Below are 20,543 nucleotides of genomic sequence, written 5' to 3'. Positions count from 1 at the left end.
CCTGATCCCTCTCCGACGCCTGATCCGCCAACTGGTCTACCCCGTAGTGTCACCATTCTACAACATATCATAACTTATCATTAACATACACATCTCTACTGAGGGATCACACTCACACTACAAGTTCCCCGGTTTCATCTCAGCCCTCCCTGAATCGAGTACAAATCCTCTGCTTTCAGTAGTATGGGCCCCTACTACCTTCCACATCTATCCGTACTTTCCTCAAGAATTGCCTCGATTACACCAAGTCCCTTTCACTGCTACTAACACTGCTCCCAGCACTACTCTAATCCTAGGCTTGCCCTAGGGTAACCTCCAACTCACTATCTGCCATCAGCTGCATAAGAAGTCCCTGTTATCTCCCCTTAACTAACTCGTGAATACCATTACATATTGCTTAGACTAGATAATTCTTCGAATGAGAGGTCCTACCCTACAACGGTTAGACTCAGACGAGCTGCGAAATAGGGCTAGACCTAACCTTCTGGAATTATTTAGTCCTTGCAATATGTATCTTGACATATTCGTTTACTAGTTAATTAGAGATAACTAAAACTCCTAATAGCACAAAGCAAGCAGCATTCGGGAATTGGGAAAGCTAACCACATAATACAATCAAGTTGTTCTATCCTCTACTCAAGAATATGTACTAGCATGCAATTCATAAAGCTCATACATATATAACAGGCACATAAGGCATCCTCCTAGATCCTTAGTCCTAATTTAGCATGCAGTTCTAATACACATAGCATAACATAACTTGTATGGGTAATTTTGGGAGAACTTACTTGAGCTCGGCTGATTGCATGCACCACACCCTTTTCTCTTTTCAAAGTTCTTTTCTCTTTTCAAAAAAAAATTTCAAAGCTCTTTTATAAAAATGATTTTTCCTTTGAAAACTTTCATACCAAGTCCTCAGTTTGAGTTCAGACACACCCGAGAGTGTATCCGAATCCCTCAAACCAAGGCTCTGATACCAACTTGAAACATCCCAAAAATACGGCCCAAAAATTTCGTTTTTAAACCATTAATTAAACCATAATCATAAAACCATTCATCCAAATCATAAGTCATTATCTTAAATCAGAGTATCAATTCAAAACACTAGTTCATTTTATCAGAGTAAACATCCCAGGCTAAAACTTCTTGGTGTGTGCAATGCGATCATCCCGAGCTCTTCCCTCCGCTACCGGAAGTACCTGAAACCAAAACTGAAAATTTTAAGCACGAAGCTTAGTGAGTTCCCCAACCTACCACATACCACATACATAACCACATACTGGGCCTTGCCTACTGCATCGGGCCCCGCCCGGCATAGGACTGATGTCCGGACTGACTTGGGCCCCGCCCACTGCATCGGGCCCTGCCCGGCATCAGGCCCCGCCTGGCATCGAGCCCCGCTCGGTATACAGATATGTTCTATTAGGCCCCGCCTGTCTCTGGGCCTCGCCCGCTACCAACAAATACAAGCATATAACATAACACATATCGTAAGATAAACATACTCTACTGTTCTACTGATCTAAGGCCCCACCTATCTTGGGCCCCGCCCCTGTCCTGCTACTGGTGAGTCATGGAACCCCGTCCACGCTCCTGCTGATAGTGAGATACGGGCCCCCGCCCACACTCACCTCCCTACTAACTCAGGCCTCGCCCCTGCTCTGCTACTAATGAGATACGAAACCCCGTCCATACTCGGCTAGTGATGAGATACGGATCCTCGCCCGACTCACCTCCCTACCAGGCACATACAAGTATCACAAAGACAACAAGTATAACTACACATACACTACTGCCTCGGGTACCACCCGGCATCGGACCGAAATCCGGAACATACAAGCTGCATCGGGCTAACCCCGGTAACGGATCTAAATCCGAACAAATCACAATAAGTGACTAGGGCTAACCCCCGGGTCTTCCTACTACACATAACCATAAGCATAAACATAATGGGCCGACATTGTGGCCGTAGACCCATGCACACAGTGAGGAGACTCACCTCGCACTGCTGAAGGCTAGCTGAACGCTTCTGACTGCTAACCGGCACTTCTGAACAGTTGACCCTTCGGTTTCCCGAACTATCAATACCCAAAACAACATTTAGACCGCGATAATCCAAAAGTCAACCCTGGTTAAACTTGGTCAAAGTCAACTTCCAGTTGACTTGACTCGCCGAGTTGTTCTACCAACTCGTCGAGTCCATACTCCTCCGATCCATTACAACCCCCGACCTAACTCGTCGAGTCTAGCAAGAACTCGACGGGTTCTCCTTCAACCATTTTATCGGGACCATTCTCGACCGACTCGCCGGGTTGTATGAACAACCCGTCGAGTTCATCATCCACATATGAATGTGTCTATACTGTGACTCGCCGAGTTGTATGAACAACTCGTCGAGTCCATCTTCATAACTAAGGAGATTGCCTTGGACTCGCCGAGGTCCTTCCTGGCACTCGTTGAGTACGATGAATTTCATGACCATTATGGACTCAGACTTACTGAGTCCCTTTCCAAACTCAACTCATACCCTTAACAGAAGGGTTTTGGTGCAAGAACTGGCCTGACTCGCCGAGCCTCTCTATGTCCAACTCTATTCAGACGATTTCAGACAAGCACAGTGCATCCAATACCCAGATCTAGCCTCCTACGGTCGGGATGTCACACAAAGTTGCTACCTTTGCACCCATACATGGCCCTTTTTGCTCAAAATACCATAATAACCACTTAATCTTTGCATGAGGAGGTATAATGGCATAAAGCTTCCACCTTTATGCCTTCACTTCTCTAAACACCTCTGGATCTGAAGGGATCTAGCTTGGGGACGTCCAAATCCCACAAGGCGTCATTCTTGGTCCATAACTTCATAAAAAGGGACATAAATAGATGTAATCAAACTAGAAGTCAAGGAAGGAACTTGATTACCAAAATGAGCAGCAAATGGAGTGAATCTTCTGGATCTACTCATTCCTCCTTGAACCTCCAACCTTCTTCTTGTTTTTCCAAGCTTCAAAATGCTTCACAACTCACAAAATGGCTCACAAACTCAAGGGAGGCTCTAGGGTTTTCGTTCTGGACTTGAGAGAGTATCAAGGGGGCGGATGGAGGCTATAATGTTCCTTAAATAGGGTGCAAGTCCCGCATTTAGGGTTTTCCCAAAACCTGGCCAACTAGTCGAGTTAGTCTTCTGACTCGTCGAGTAGGTCACTAAACCCGCGACCAAATCGCGCTCCTACTCGTCGAGTCACCCATCTACTCGACGAGTTACTTCCTCATTTGAAGTTTTCTTCTCTTTTCCGACCTTCTAAATTCAGGGTGTTATAAAAATTATGGAGTAAGTAAGGTAAGGTGAGGGGGTGGGGTTAGGGGTGTGTTTGTTTAAATAAATTAAAAAATCAATGGCAAAATAGTATTTTTAGGTAAGAGAGGGACCAAGCGCGTAACAAAAACAAACAGTATGGACCTTCTGAGTTAAAAAAATAAGTTAGGGACCAAACGCGCAAATTACCCTAAACCATAGGGACCATTCGTGTAATTTACTCTATAATTTACTCTAGTTCTTATAATTAAATTAGGCCCCATAGACATCTTTTCAGATTCAAACAGATCTTTCTGGTTGAATAGACCGGAAAGACTGTTTGATTTGCACAAAAAAATGGTATTTCCCGGTAAGATATGTCTTTCCCAGAAAACCCCAAAACCATATTTTTCTGGCTGAATGGGTGGAAAGACAATTGTGCCCAAACCTCGCATCTTTCTTTCTTTATTGGATTATTAATTTTTTTTAAAATAATTTTTTTTAATTTATTTTTTATTGGATTATTACTTTTTACTGGATTATTATATATTAAGAAATATTATTTTTAATATATAATATTTATGTATTAATAAATATTATTTTATTGGATTATTAATTTCTTTTAAATAATTTTTTTTTAATTTCCTTTTTATGGATTAAAGTTTTTATTGGATTATTATATATTAATAAACATTACTTTATTGGTTTATTAATTTCTTTTAGTTAATTTTTTAATTCATTTTTATTGGATTAATTCTTTTTTTTTGGACAACACCACCACCATCCTAATTTATTTTAAAAAATCTCATCCATCCCACCATTATTGGACATAAATCGGGTCAAGAATCATACGTTGGGTTATAAAATAAAATAAAATAAAATAACATAAAAAGTAAAATTGCTAGAAAGAATAACAATGTAACATCAACTTGAATAACAATAAACTACAAACAACTTAATCCACATTCTATTTCGATTTTAATTGATTGATGTTTAATTACTTTGTATGAATTTTTGTATTTGGATTTTTAAATGATTATTATGTAATTTTGATTTTATATGAAAATTTGTATGTTTTTATAATTATTCAGCAACTTCATCCATCACAGTATAGAACATTAAGGTAATATGGTCATTTTTCATCGTTCAGCACAGTCGGTCAAATGTACAATCAAACAATATGGTTTCTTTCCCGGTTAGAAAACTTTCTCATACAGCACTTTTCCAGACCGCAATTATCAAACGGGACCTTACTTGGGAACATATAGGTAGATATGTTGAAATTGGTCCAACTGGGTGTCATTTCCTTAAGAAAATGGGAATTTATCGACTCTATGAAAACATAACTAGTTTTTTTGCAATTTAGTTACATGAATTTAAATGTAAATAAAGATATGTTAGCAACTATTCGATTGAAATGTGAGATTGATGTCAAGGACATTGAGAATTTGAGATAGGCAATTTGAATCGGTTTAGATATTTGATACAGCGTGGAATGTGTTGAATAATAAAATTTGTTGGATCATTTTTCATAGTAGGTAATGATTCCTCGAGTTGTTGAATGTTGACTCGTAAATTGCTAAAAAAATCAATAACTTAGTAAGTAACCAAAATCATACCTACTACGAAAACTGAATAGTCTCCCAACAAATATTATCCATTCAACCAAATCCCTTAATGACATAAAAAGCTCCCTAAATTGATTCTTCAAATCAATTGCATGTAGTCTTTAATATTTCAACCAAATTGTCACTTGTCAACAAAACGTCTTCATTAACATCAAATTCCCGAAAATTGAATTCTCACTTTCATCAGGGGAATTGATAGCCAACTGGATCAATTTCAACATATCAACATTATCTTTCAATTTAAAATGAAAGATATATACAAGTATAAACAGATTAATTAAAAAAAATCCATTTAAATATTAGAATATTCCACGTGAGTAACAGGTCGTAGACATGACAAATCACATGGGATGATTATGCGGTAATAACCAGCCATTAGCATTATCAAGTTTTCAGTTTACATATTGTCTACCTTGATGAATATTAATAAATTGGTTGCTATTAATGGGTAAAAGAATTTCCAATTTTGGTTTAAAAAATGTTTGTCTTGTTATTTTGTCCAATTAGGCCCAAGGTAGTGGTCATTTTTGTCATCCCCCATCCCATCTTTGCCACACAACTCAAAAAGAAAAAATTTGTAGAGTCTCCTACAATAGGAGAATTTTTTTTAGTTAGCTTGTATAAGATGTTCTTTAGAGAGAAAAAAAAATATGGATCCACACAATAATTGAGAAAAACTAGTTAATTAAGAGCATTCACGAAAAAGCCATTTGAACCCCAAAAAGCTAATGAAAACGGAATAACTATTGGTGAATCTTTTTCATAGGATTTGTTAATTAACAATAAGATTTTCCAATGATTAGATGGGTCCTATAGGTTTTCATACAACTTAAAGAAAAAGTCCCACAAAAAACAAATTGAAAAAGTTACCATATTAAGCTTTTTCAATCTTGAAAAGTTTTTTGGTTTGGAAAAAATTATATAAAAAACCACAATCATAGATGCTCACAGCACATTGTAATATTGTATAGTAACTTTTTTTTTTAAATCAAAAACATATAAACCACCTTGAAGCAGTCAGAAATCTTCCTTACAATAATCCATTTTTTTTTTACGTGAACAAGTTATGGATACGCATGAAACAAAACAAGTAGTTTTAAGTCTTAGGTAATTCTCATGGTATTTAAAAGAAAAAACTGAGAATTTAATTTAATTTTATTTCCTCTTCCCAGAGGCGATAGTTAGCAACTCAAAGCTTCTAAGAGCATCATCCCCACGAGCACCTCTTGAGACTACAGGACGCGTGAAAGATGATGATTTGGACTCAAAACCAGGTTGAGAATGAAGCCTTTGTGTGGTAGAAGTAATATTTGTTGATATGCGACCACTTCCTGAACCCAACCGCTTTGAAGGCTCACCAGATGAACTTGGTCTGCTGCTGCTTCCCATGACTGCTCTTTTTGAGCTGCTTCCATTTCTTGATATCCGCCCTCTATCTGACTCACCATGCACCTAAATATATACTCACAAATGTTTACATTAGTAGTCAAATGTAAGAAAATTGCTTTTATAGGAAAAAATGTAAAAGTCAATTTTTTTAATTTTTACTCACCGCATCCTTGGAGGGTGTAACATTCTCTGAAGATCTATGCCTTGATTGATCACCATGCAAGCCGCTACTAGAACCATTTCTTCTAGTAAATGACTCAACTGCCCCTGAGAATCTATCTCGAACCTCTTGTTTCACTAAAATGGTATGGTATAAAATAATCAACCATTCAGATTTCCTTCTCATTCTATTTGATAAATATCAAAATTCCAAATCAAATAAATTAGCAACGTACTTATATTCTTTTACCAATAATAGCAACATGTTTACATTTTCTTTATACATAATAACATACTTATATTTTTTTTACCATTAATAGTAATAAGTAAGAAATATACAGTGCCCAACTATCTAATTTTTTTTCCACATCTCCAAATGTCTCCAATTCACTCTCATTTTTAAAAATCTTTTCCAAAGTCAGATTTAATATTTCTTTTAATCAACCTAGTGATATAATAAAAAAATTAATAGAAGTATATTAAGTAAAAAACAAAGGTAAACAAACCTGGGGTCCTTTCTGCTCTCTCTGCTGATATTCCAGGGTTCAATGGTAATTTTGCAGTTGTCTGCTCATAATAAAGATAAATAAATATATATATATATATATATATATATATATATATATATATATATATAATATTTCAGAAAAGATAGAAAATTAACAAACAAATAACTTACCCTTCCTCTAGAACTGGAGCCCACATGGGGATACTTTAACATGGTCCAGTCAAATATATAGTCAAACTGATAACCTGAACCAAAGAAAGTTTGACACATGAACACTTATTGTTCAATATACTGATACGTATTTAAGAAAATAATATACAGAAATATAATTATGTAAAAAAATATATAAATAAATTCTACCTTCTCTAATGAAAAGTTCACGGAAAAGCCTCTTCAAGTAAGAATAATCTGGTTTGTCCTCAAATCGCAAAGATCGACAATAATGGAAATATTGTATGAATTCAGTAGGATAAGATTTGCAAAGCACCTGTAAGGTAAAAGTAAATAAATAAAATAAAACTAAAAGAGAATAAGTAATTAAATAATAATTAATACCTCAATTGGAGTAAGCATCTTTTTTTCACTGATTTTATCATATTTCTGCTTCTTGGTGCCAGCTTTTAACCCCTGCCATGGAAGGCTATACAACAGCATACACATAATATAGATAAGAAAAAACTTAAATATAGAAATTTACAAATTTAAGGTTATATGCAAGAAATAGCAATGTACTTTTATGGATTTGTTTATTATTATTATCCTACTTCCTATTATAGCATTTTTGAAAAAACAAATGAAAGTAAATAGAAAGAAACGAAAGTGGGATGTGGTATACCTCAGATGTTATCTAAGTATTTAAAAAGGGTAAAATGGGAATTCCGCCAAATAAATAGCATCTTATTAGCAGAGGGTAGTTTAGGTATTTTTCTTATTTGGTTTGTTGCAACAGAGTAGTACTTTGTGTGATTAATCAAATACATTGAAGCTTTTGTTTATCCATTATTATTTTCTGATTGCAATCTATAAGTCAGTTCATAGCAGGATGCTATAAATTATAATAAACAAATATATATATAAATAAAAATACATTGCTATTTCTTGCATTTAAGCCTAAAAAGTAAAATAAATTCAACCTTCCTCTCAGGAAATACATGAGTACATAACCAAGGGATTCTAGATCATCTCTCCTGCTTTGCTCTGCAATTCATAACCATATAATATTATCATTACTAATCAAAATGGACAAGCTTTATAGGACTACTTTTTATGACAAGTATGAGGGCATTTACGTCTTTTGCACAGACAAAAAGTGTAAAACTAAGCACAAATGAAGATGATTCAAAATTCACTCACCAACTCCAAGGTGAGTGTTAACACTTGCATAACGAGCTGTTCCTGTAAGATTTTTGTTTTCCCTGAAATATATTTGTCAACATAAATAAATAAATAAATAAAGATAAATGAATGCAAGAAATAGAAATGTGTTTTCATATATTTGTGTATTATACAATCCTACTTCCATTTCTTTCTATTACAACATTGTACTTTTGAAAAAGAATCTTACTTTGAAAACTCTGCCCATATATAGCATTATACTTTCAAAATTCTTTCTTATTAGTGAAAATGTTTTGTATTGGATGACATTGTTATAATTGGGTATATTTTTCAAAGGAAAATGTTGACATGTTGTAATAGTGGGTTATGAAAGTAGCATGTTATAATAATAAACAAATCAATTAAAGTGTTCTTGTATTTATTCATTTTAACAAGTTTATTCCAATACCTATATGGTATATGCCTGTGAGTCTGGAGATCCCTATACTTCTTTGCAAGACCATAATCAATAATGTAAACCTGTTTTATAATAAAAAAAAAACACAAGAAATATGTTTCATACTTGTTAGTTGAAATTGTGTTAACAATACAAAAACAATAAATCCATGGACAAAAAAAAACTGTAGCTGTAATAAAGGAGGGGCATTTTGGTCATTATAGGAGGTCGGTGTTAGTGAGTTGGGATCTTTGAACCTACTCAGTGAGTATTCATTTTGGGAGAGACCTTGATCTCTCGAATATCAAGAAAAAGCTTATAAATTTGTAATCATGTCTTTTGATTCAATTATTCAACAATTAAACCCTAGAGAATAATAATGTATTGAAGTATATTAAGAATTTATTTAAGCACCAAGATGACAAGTGGAAAATAATACCTGATTTGCCTTACGCCCTAGACCCATCAAAAAGTTGTCTGGCTTTATATCACGGTGAAGAAAACCTCTTGTATGCATATATTCAACTCTGTTTATCTGAATAAAACAATAAAAGAGCGTAAGCATTGATACAATAACTTTTGTTTAAACTTGTTATAAATTTGAAATGCATAATACTTACTAACTGATCTGCAAGCATTAAAACTGTTTTCAGTGTAAGCTTCCGATTACAATAATTAAACAAGTCTTCCAAACTTGGTCCAAGAAGATCTATAGCCATAGCATTGTATTCTCCTTCAACACCAAACCATTTCAGATGGGGTACACCAGCTGCATCATATTGATAAGAATGTAAAATAACTTCTTTGATGTAATATATATCATGAAAGAACACCAATAAAAAGTTGGAATAAAGTATAATAAGAACAATAAGAATGGAACAGTACTCACTTCCTCCTTGTAGAAGCATGTACAATTTGGACTCATAGTGAAGTTGAGGGTGCTTAGTTTTGGTAGATTCCTGTAAGCATAGAAAATTCAGGACACATAATATAAAAATCAAGTTCTTTCACTGTATAAATGCACTAGAAGCTAAGATTGTTTATTTATGAAATCAATTTTTATGATTGCTAAGATATCTTTTGGAGAACTTTGATGTAAACGTGAAGTACTTGAGTTCATATCATGATCAGCTTTTTAGTCTTTAAGACAAAAATTTCTGCTATGAAGTATAGAATAGACATATTTCCTTTCTTGTGTGGGGTGTTTTGTCATGCAATGAACAGATCTATTAGAACATTAATGGCAAGGTTACACAGAAAATCAAATACCAAACTTCAAATAAAATTCACTTGCAAATTGCAACTTTATTTCAAGAAACTGTAAACTATATACATGCATACATACAGAATTATCAAAAAACAGCAGTAGGATTAAGTTACATGAAGTAAAGCCCCATACATACCAGCTTGACAGCAACTTCTTCTCCAGTTTGTACATTTACTCCTGAAAATACAGAAATCAAGTATACAGACAACCAAATCATTAGAATCTCAGCAATAAGGAGAGCATCAGAGTGGAAATATGTTGATAATAATTACCCAAATAAAGCTCTCCAAAAGATCCACTACCAATCTTCCTCCCAAGCTTAAACTTTCCACCAATCACATGATCCATGATTAAATCCGCACAAATAAATCAAATAATTTTCTTTCGTGCTTCAAATCTATGCAAAAATTCACCGGCTGAAAACGCCAAAATCCACCAGATCTACCTAAAACCACAGAAATGATCCGCTACAACAAAAAGCTCCAAAATCGTAATTTCCAAAACTATAAACTGAGTTTGACACTTCGATATGAAGATTCTTAACAATAATGACGACGAATTCGAGCGAAGAAGTTAAATGATAATAAACAAAGTTTGGGTGCCGATTTTATGATATACAGATGAACAAAACAAATGAATCAGTATAAAACCCTAGAACCTACATCATCGGGATGGTCAAAATCGTGTGGTCAGATATCAAAATCAAAATGTGATATTTGAAACACGTTAATCAAGGACCCGATGATGATAAATTAATGGATATATATACACGATTTTGTGCTGCCGGCGAATGAAGAAACAGCGGAAAAGTGTTTAAAAAAAAAATAAGTGAAAGCTGAAAGAGATCGGAAGATATCAATCTTGAAACAAGAAATCGACGGGGAAATCCTTTTTAGGGGTTAGATTCCAAAGGATCTGTGCAACAACGAGAGAAATGAAGCAGACGCAGAGTCGTCTTCGTCTAGTACGGAAAGTTGTTTTTCAAGAAAAGTGGGGGATAAGAGAGATGATGGTCTTTGGCTTTGCTCTCAACACGATACTAAACGAGTTTTAGTTGTTTGACATGTTAGTTAATAAATTATATTTTTAAGGGAAAATGATTATTGTTTTTTTAGTCTTTTAACTTTATGTTTTTATAAATTATGATCCACTACTTCAAATTAATTTTTCAATTTGTATATAGTTTTCAATTTGTACATACGTAGTCATTAATGTTTTTTTATAAAATTAGCTTTTCTTGTTTTTATCTATAATAAATTGTTATGATGAATTTCTTCACGTTTTGCTCACATAGCATCTTACATGAGAAAATAATTAAAGAGATGTTCTCATATATACATGACGTGTCTGAACACTGAACACTGAAATCAAGTGTTACATGTCCTGGTTTTGGAAATAACAGGAAAACAAAACACTAGCCATAATAATTTCAATTGTTGGAAATAGTGTTTATATTCATAACATTTGGTTATAGTAGAGTCATTTTGGGTTACATGCAATGACGAAAACCTCATCTTTAACAACTGCAACTCCATATTTAAAATTCGGGGTCAATTTGAAAAAAATAAAAAACTCATTTGCAAAAGAATAGTCAAAATCAACATAGCAAATAATTATGGACTACTCTAAACTTTTTAAGGTGTTATTTTGTTTTGGAAATCCCAATTCAGGTTGGGAAAAAACAATCATAAAGAATCTCATTGTTTGCTATTGAGATAGATGAAACTAAAACCGAAGACATTTTTTTCTTAGAGAAAATTAGGACATCATCATTATTTGACCAATTTATGAATTAGGTTATTGATAGTTTAGGGAATAGTTATGTATGAGAACACATCATTAATTATTGTCCTATGTAGGATGTCACATAAGCAAAACTAAATAAAATCGGTCATGAGGACTGAATGTGTACAAAAACAATAAAGATTGATTTTGCAACAAAAAAAAAACATTAAGAACTAAATGTGTACCAACTGAAAACTTAACATGGAGTAGCCGTTCATAAGGACTGAATGTGTACAAAAAACAAGTTAAAGGGCTTGTTTTACAAGAAAAAAACAATAATGATTAAAAGTGTACAAAATAAGAACTATGTTACTCTTGTAGGTCATTTTCCCTAATTTTAAATTTTAAAAGGAATAATCACAAAACTATGAAAATGATTATTTGCTGTTCAAAAAAATTTAACTTTCAAATTTGATATTATATACTTTTAATTTAAGGAAATTGAATAATTTAATCAATATTTTTGATTTTTAAGAAAATAACCAAGTTTATGGAAATTTTAAAAAATAACCATGTAGTCTGGAATTGGTGGATTCCGAACCCGCTTTTTAAAACGGGGTTGCCGACATATGTGATTTGGCTTGGTCCCTCATATGTATTGTTTCGGAAAATCACTATAGAACGACCTTTTTGGACTACTCATCTTTTCCAATCGGCGTTTCAGAGTTGTAATTCCCTTTGTTGAATTATGTCATTTGACAGTAAAGAGCTCCAGCATTTGTGGGTATGTGTCGTTTCTTTTGTAGCTTATTATCTAATTATATGTTAAAAAAAAATGGTATGTTATTATTAGTTTTTAGTAGGAAAGAATTTATGGTGCCTCCATTTTGGTGGTTTTAGGCTTTTTGTATGATTATTATTAGTATTAGCAACAACTAGGATAAGTAAAAAAAAAGTTGTGTAACTTTCCGGAACGCATAAATCTAATATGGAATATAAAGAACACTTTGTGTTAACTCAGTTTTGGTGGTACTTAGGCTTTTTGTATGATTAGTTATCAATAACTAGGTCAAGTAAAAACCCTGAAAAATTGTTATGTAACACTTCAAAATGCAAAGATCTAATCTAGAATATGTATAACTTGTCCGTAGTAAGAACATTTTGGAATGTAATCTGAAACATTGACCATTATAGTCCGAAACACTAAACGGTAAGCTAATTTAAATCTTTTTTATTGTAGCATATTGTATACATGGTTTTTTAAAATCACGAAAAGTGTACGCCTTAAGGCGATTCAGACACAATACGTACAAGAAGTTGGGCTTTTAGGGGTGTATTTGATATGTACACTTCTTATTACTAAAGTGTATAATATACCGTGTAAGCGGTTCGTATCGAAGATGTGTATGCTTTATTTTTTTTATTTTATTTTTTTGACTTTTTTACCTTGATTTATTTTGACTTCTGTTTTATTCACTTATGGGGTGTTACAATAAAAACGAAAACGAAGTTCTTTTATTGTACCTAATTGATTTATTCACTCTCCACGTCATTACTTGTTCTTGTTCTTCTTAGAATCCCATCGGACTCTTCCTCCACCCGGTTCTTCACTTCTTCTTGTCGAAGATTGTTGTTTCCTGTTGGTCACTTTCAAGGTAATTATTCTTCTTCTCACAATTAAATTTGTTTCTCATTTTTTTCTATCCAGCTAAATGACTTTTCTTTTGTCAGATTCTTTCATGATTTGTGGTGTTAAATGTTAATATGTTATATGAGACTATGGGTGTATCTTTGTTGATGTGTTATATGATGTGTGGTGTTAATGTGTCCAATATATTAATGTATTTCTTTGATCTTTTATATGCTTTGCAATCGTGATATACTAATATGTATCGACTATTGACTTGTTGTTTGAATTACTAAATGACTATATAAACTGTCAACTTGTTTTATTGTATGAGTGGGTGACTGATTTTTATAACTTAATCAGTTTATGTTCAACTTATGTAGAATTTTTATAGGTTAATCTTGACTATATGCTTTGTAATCTAGTATACTAATCTGATTTTTATAATTTAACCAATTTATGTTCAATTTAATCACTAATATTTATTGACTATTGAATTTAATCAGTTTCTACATATTAGTGTGTATTTAATAAGTTTATATTCTATTTTTTTATCGTACACAGCGGGGATGTCATCCAACTTGGAAGTATGGTAAAGAACATGTAGAACAGGGTGTGAAAAAGGCTTACTGTAACGACGTAAATTTTCAAAACAATTTTTTATTTTTAAAACATAACATATCTCATAAAGTAATCTCAAAACTCAAATGTATCAAATGTTATCTCAGTAAAACATATCCCAGAATCTCAATACAAGGTGCATAATACTCTATCAGTGTGTATAGATCATGTCGGCGCCTTCCCGCAATCCTCGCTGGTACCTGAAACACATATCACACAACACGGTAAGCATAAATGCTTAGTGAGTTCCCCAAAATACCACATACAACACATAAGCCACTCGAGGCTATAAATCGGTAAGACCCTCCGGTCAATGTGTCTCAGCGGGACCCTCCAGTCCCGTAGCACTTTGGACCCTCCGGTCCGGTCTAGCTCGTTGGACCCTCTGGTCCGGTCTAAATCGTTGGACCCTCCGGTCCGGTCTGGTTGAGGACCCTCTGGCTTCATAAGTCGTTGGACCCTCTGGTCCGGTCTAACATCACATAACATACATAAATCACAATGCACATAATCTCAAGCAAACACATAACACATAAGACCTCCCGTCTGCACATAGATACCACTCTAGGTAATGTATAGTGAGAAGACTCACCTCGTATGATGTCTAGTAAATTCTCGTGCTCGATATCCCTGATCTAGCCTCCGCCTATCAGAATGATAATATCTCTAATCAATACTCTCTTTATGTTCTTATCTCTTAAAGAATGGGTAGAAGGTCATTCTACCCCTTTCATGGCCTCTCTTGAATCAGTTGACCAAAACCCTAAGGTCAACAGAAGTCAACTCCAGTCAACGGTCCCACTTTGACCAGACTCGTCGAGTGCACTAGGGTGACTCGGCAAGTCCATGCGTGTCCTCTGAATCCTTTTAAGGCCTCACTCGACTCGTCGAGTTAACCTTTCACTCGACGGGTTACCTCAGATCACGAATCGCGGGGCAACCCGATCCGACTCGTCGAGTCCTCTTATGGATTCGGCGAGTTTCCTCCATGGCAACACTCATTTGACCTTCTGAGGTCAGATCTGTTTCTCTAACTTGTAGATCTGGCCTTCTAGCACCCAAAAGTCACGTAAAGGTTCAACCTTTACGTTCATGCATCACACATATGGCTCTAATTGATGAAATAACTCTTAAAATGATAACCTAGGCTCAAAACTCTCATGAGACTGCATAAAGCTGGATGATTGGGACTCTCTGGACCTCTCAAGGTCCAGATCTAATGTTATATGCCACAAAGGGACTCCCCATGCTCCATAATCTCAACAAAAAGGGGTAAAGAAAACCCTAGATTTATGGAATCTACTATGTACACGAAAATAGGCATGGGTTCATACCTCAAACAGCAACCTTTGAAGAAGTGGTAGCAGATCTGAGCTCCTCAATCAGCCTAGCTTGAATCCCCTCCTTCCTTATTGCAAGATTGCACTAATGGTGATGAAATTAGCTCCTTCCCTCACTCTCTATGCTCTCTGGTTCGTTAGGGTCTCTCAAGGGTGTGTGTGGCCGCCAATGAAGGCCATAAGGACCTTTAAATAGGGCACATGCCCAAAGATTTAGGGTTTCTGCCCACAGCGCGGACTCGTCGAGTCCATTCATTAATCTGAGTCATCATTTGCGATCCTACTCGACGAGTTTAGGCGTCAACTCGTCGAGTCCCTCCTCTTAACTCAAAATAAATACTTAAATGATGAGACCTGAAAATCCGGATGTTACACTTACACATATATAAAATGTAACTTTTATAGTAAAATCATTAAGGTGTGAGTAAAGAGAATGAAGGAACATCTTGCTTGTACAAATAAGGATGTACAACCTTATCCTAATGTGCCTGATATACTGAAAGAAGAAATACTATAATTTTGAAAGCATTTCAGGATTCTAAGTTATCTACTTGAACGAACTTTGAAGAAAACATGGAAAGTGGGGCATATTACAGTAGTGGTGGAAGTTTCAACCCATCATTTACAACTTCTAGCTCTAGGGGTATTATAGGACCGGTGGATAGATTTATAAGGAGTGCAATAAATGGTGAAGAAGGACATGTTGAAAAAATGACCCTGGTAAGTGCTAAAGAGCACCAAAAACAAGTTTGTGTGGATATTAGGAGGTTTTTGTTACAAAAATGGAATCCTTTTTAATGTAGTCACTAGTCCATGATTTACTGGTATGCTACATTTGGTTGGAAACTTTGGATAAGGATTAAACCCCCCTTCAATGCATGAGCTGAGAACTTGGATCCTTCAAGAAGAAGTTAAGATCACCACCACAATGGTGGATGACATAAAAAGCGACTTAGAAACAACATGGGTTTCATTGTTATCAGATGGTTGGTCAAACATGAGAAACCGAAGTCTGATCAAACTTTTGGTCAACAATCAATATGGAACTATTTTTTTAGAACTGTTGATGCATCAGATTATATAAAAAATGCTCAAAAAATTTTGAGTTGCTTTATGAAGTTGTTGAAGAGATCGGGGAATATGTCGTCGTTCAAGTAGTGACCGATAATGCTAGCGCATACAAAGTTATTGGAGCTTTGTTAATGGATAAGAGAAAAAACTTGAATTGGATCCCATGTGTCATGCATTGCATTGATTTGATACATGAAAATTTTGGGGATTTGACGTAACATAAAAATGCTTTGATTAAAGCAAAAAATGTTAGCAATTTTATTTACAACCATCAGTGGGTGTTAAGCTTATCTCGAAAGATTCTAAAAAACGAACTACTTCGACTGACCACCATAAGATTCACCACGACATATTTGATGATACAAAGTATTTACGAATAGAAACAACAATTACAACAAGTGTTTGTTTCAAACGAATGGGGTCATCTTCTTAGGCTAAGAATGTCTATGGTAAAGAGAGCAAAAAATAGGCATGGATGAAATAACTTTTTGTCTTGGTATGGTTTATGAAAGATCTATACGCCCAAAAGTCATTATAGAATGATATTTGTTAATGACATATAATCCTATAGGGTCACACCTAATAGTAAGTTATCATTAATTATCTATTTATTAAAGTAATTTGATTATTAATAAATATTATTAACACTTGTATTTTATTGGGAATTATTATTTTTAGAAAATAATAATAAAGAGAACAAAATTGGTTATATTTATATAGTATGAATATATATATATATATATATATATATATATATATATATATATATATATACACACACACACACACACAACACACACACACACAACACACACACTACTAGAAAACAACGTTTTAATGACGCGCAAACCATGACACGCACAGATTTACGATACGCAAAAGTGTGTGTCCTAAAAATAATGTCAGCTCTTCCTACATTTAAAGGATTTAGGACACACATTTTTGCGTGTTCTAAATTTAGTGTCTCACAAAAATATAAAATAAAAACACGGTGGGTGCTTTTCTTAAACGCGTGTCCTCTATAAATGTTGCTTTATAATTTTACAAACGCGCGTCTCCTCTTTAGCAACTAGCTAGCAGCGGGAAAAGGAAATCCAAAAAAATTAAAAAATTCGCCTTCTTTGTTTCCCCTCGTTTTCCCTATGTGTGTTCTTTTCCACACAAAAATCATCGCCGCTCTTCCTCCCTACATCGAGTTCAACTTCAAGTCTGAAATCCTAAGCGGATCTAGAGCCATAATTGTTGAGATGCACCCAGAATTGCTCTATTTAGCCGTTGAAGGAAGCTTAGTTGTAATCAGAAAGAGTCAGCTTGGCCCTGTTCTGGCATGACGAACCGAGTTTGTGGAGCCTGAGGCTATTTGGTTGCTCGGTACGAATCATGTTTGTGAAAAGTCGGTTGTCGGCGTCGAACGAGTTGTCCAGACTGTGAAACCTGAAAATGTCGTCGTCAAGCTTTGTAGAAGCAGGTACATGTGATGTTGTTGGATTCCATATTCTCCGATCAATTTGTTTTGTCCCAAGTTAATTTTATTATGAAATCAGTCGGCGACTTCAGATCACTATCTTATCCTACAATTCCTTTAATGCAAAGCATGATTTAGTTCCATCCATGGCTTAACTTGACATATTGCAGAGATCGTTTTCAGAGCAAGAATCATGTACACATCAACAGACACTGAGATCAAACCATGACTAAAGTCCAATCCGTTTTCCTTATCCGGTTCAGGGTTCCTTGGCGTCATTAGTCGCAACATCAACCTAGGTAACTATCTCCATCTCCATATACATCTGATTCCATCTGTTTCTTTGTTGAAAACCAAATTCACCATGTTTTCCGGCCTAACAGGTGGTCAGATAGCTCTAGCACTACGTCTACTGTTAGCCACATTCTCTTCCAAGATTTCCTCAAACATCAATCGCCCTTTTGGTGACGAGGTATATGTTGGATTAATGTCTAATTCCATAACTATATTTGGTATGTACTTGACCCGACCCGGCATGGTCCATTTGGGTTGCACTTCACCGGCACAATTTATATGGATAGTCTTTTGAGAATAGTATATTTATGATTTATATTAATATATTATAAGTTCTAATATATTAATATATAATCATATTATTTAATTAGTATTGATCAAGAATTAATTTATAATTAATTAAGTGATCAAAAGGAACTAATTAAATATGGACTCTTAGATATATATATATATATATGTGTAGTGGGCCAAGTTCATTTAGGTTGGGCTAAGTCTTCATGGATAGTCCATGGAGCTTTAACCCATGGATCCTAGGAAATGAAAGGTCATGGGTATTAGGGTTTAACCCTAATCCTCCACACTATATAAAGGGTCTTATGGTTCATGAAATTAGGCTAATGGCTAGTGTGGATACACTAAAGAGGGCAATAACCAATTTCATAAGTGTGAGCCAAGTATCCATATTCTCTAAAGGTTTTCCAAGGTGTTTTGGTGATTTGTGATTCCACTTGAGGCTTCCACACTATTGGGGCTAAGCTCTTAAAGTTCAAGACTTCAAGCTTCATTAAAAGGTATGTATTCTAACTTGTTATATTACCCAAGTATCAAGGATTGTATGCTAGATAGGGTAATACCTTGGAATATTCATATTTGCATGTATATAATAGAGAAAACATAGATCCAAGGTATTTAGGGTTGCATGTACACTTAGGAGTGTTAGAATGCTCAAAAACCCAACAGTGATATCAGAGCCATGGGTTGTTTTCTGTTATATTGATGCAAATGTTTTATTTTCAAAGTTGGAAAAAAAAGAAAAAAAAACATGACGTTTGTCAAATTTTAAGATAATTACTTGTTTTTGTGAAAAACTAATTATTTGTAAAATTTGAATCATTTGCTATATGAGTTGAATTAGGTCAAATTTAGTAAAAGATAAAATGATATGATTATTTTATTAGTTTTAAAAGTTTGATCTAAAGAGTTTTTTGAAACCTCCATAAGTTATGGATATGAAAAGGTTTTTAAAAAAATTGATTCAAAGTTTTTTATGGAGTTACAAAACTTGGTCTTAATGTTTTAAAGAATTCCATAACTTGTTCTTAAGTTATGGAACATGAAAAGTTTCATCATAAAACAAGTATTTAACTCCATAAGTTATGGAATCCAAAAGTTTTCAAGAGTTACAAAACTTGCCCTCAAGTTTTGGAATTTGGAAAAAGTTTTTTTATGATAAAAAAAAAGAATTGAATTCTAAAACTCTTGGGTTCATAACTTAAACAATTAATTAAATGGTTTTAATTTTGAATTTAATAATTGGAATTATGATGTTTTTATTGAATAATTCGATTAACTCTTGTGGACTTTATTAATAGATAATTAAAGTGTTTAATTAAAAGAGAATTAATAATTCCATAATGACATGGTTTAAATTTAATTAAATTAAGAGTATAGTTTAATTAATAGATTAAACCACCAAGTATTTTAAATGTCTAAAATACACCCTTATACTATTATAATATTAAAAGTTTAATATATTATATGTATAAGAGCAAGTCGTCTTACCATTAGTAGGCCTCATTCACGAAGCCGGTCTATAAGGGGGGTATAAGGTTACTGCCTATAAAATGGCAGTTTAATGGGTGTCCACTCTCACTCACCGCTTCCTTGACCTGTGGAGGGTCGTTAGCCGAACAGGTAGGACAAGGACTATAATTCTCCCTTCATTATAAGTATAATGATAAATACTAAGTAACTAAACACTTATAAATTTCCAATCTTAGTTACTTAGGAAAATGTGAATAAGGCGCTAATCCATGAAATTACACTTTGCACTTTGTTTAAGCTGTTAGTGGAGCGTGTGTGGTTAACCGGCACACTAACCTGGACTTAACAAGGTAGGCAAAGGGTAACTTAATGTTTATCATAGTATCGTTGGAGCGTGTGTGGTTAACCGGCACATCGATTGAGGGGTAAATATTAAGGGTACCAAGTATATTTGCATGGTTACTTCACACCTTGTTTTGTGATCCTCGGCATCCCAGTCACAAAACATGAAGGGCACACTCGAGATTGAAACATGCCATTGAAAAGTTCAATGAATCTCAAAAGAATCTAGGAGTTTCAAAACCAATTAAAACCTAATAATACATTTCGTTTATCTTGG

At 34.4% G+C, this 20,543-nt stretch overlaps 1 protein-coding gene across 1 annotated transcript; it reads right to left on the bottom strand.

The window, feature by feature from the left end:
* Positions 1–5,881: 5,881 nt before the first annotated feature.
* Positions 5,882–11,065, bottom strand: LOC145112939 (casein kinase 1-like protein 10). Its single transcript, XM_079049050.1, has 14 exons — positions 10,290–11,065; positions 10,154–10,194; positions 9,640–9,709; positions 9,371–9,519; positions 9,190–9,285; positions 8,763–8,833; positions 8,333–8,394; positions 8,113–8,176; positions 7,535–7,619; positions 7,340–7,466; positions 7,151–7,224; positions 6,978–7,038; positions 6,476–6,609; positions 5,882–6,375 (listed from the first exon to the last, which is right to left on the bottom strand). The coding sequence occupies exons 1-14, from the start codon at positions 10,363–10,365 to the stop codon at positions 6,079–6,081; spliced, it is 1,407 nt and encodes a 468-aa protein (XP_078905176.1). The 5' UTR covers positions 10,366–11,065; the 3' UTR covers positions 5,882–6,078.
* Between the last annotated feature and the right edge of the window lie 9,478 nt (positions 11,066–20,543).

The sequence above is a fragment of the Lactuca virosa genome, chromosome 5 (assembly GCF_052849685.1).
Source record: "Lactuca virosa cultivar CGN04683 chromosome 5, Lactuca_virosa_CGN04683_v6, whole genome shotgun sequence".
NCBI lineage: Eukaryota > Viridiplantae > Streptophyta > Magnoliopsida > Asterales > Asteraceae > Lactuca > Lactuca virosa.
Note: the sequence above shows the minus strand (reverse complement) of the source record. Positions and strands in the feature narration are given on the sequence as shown.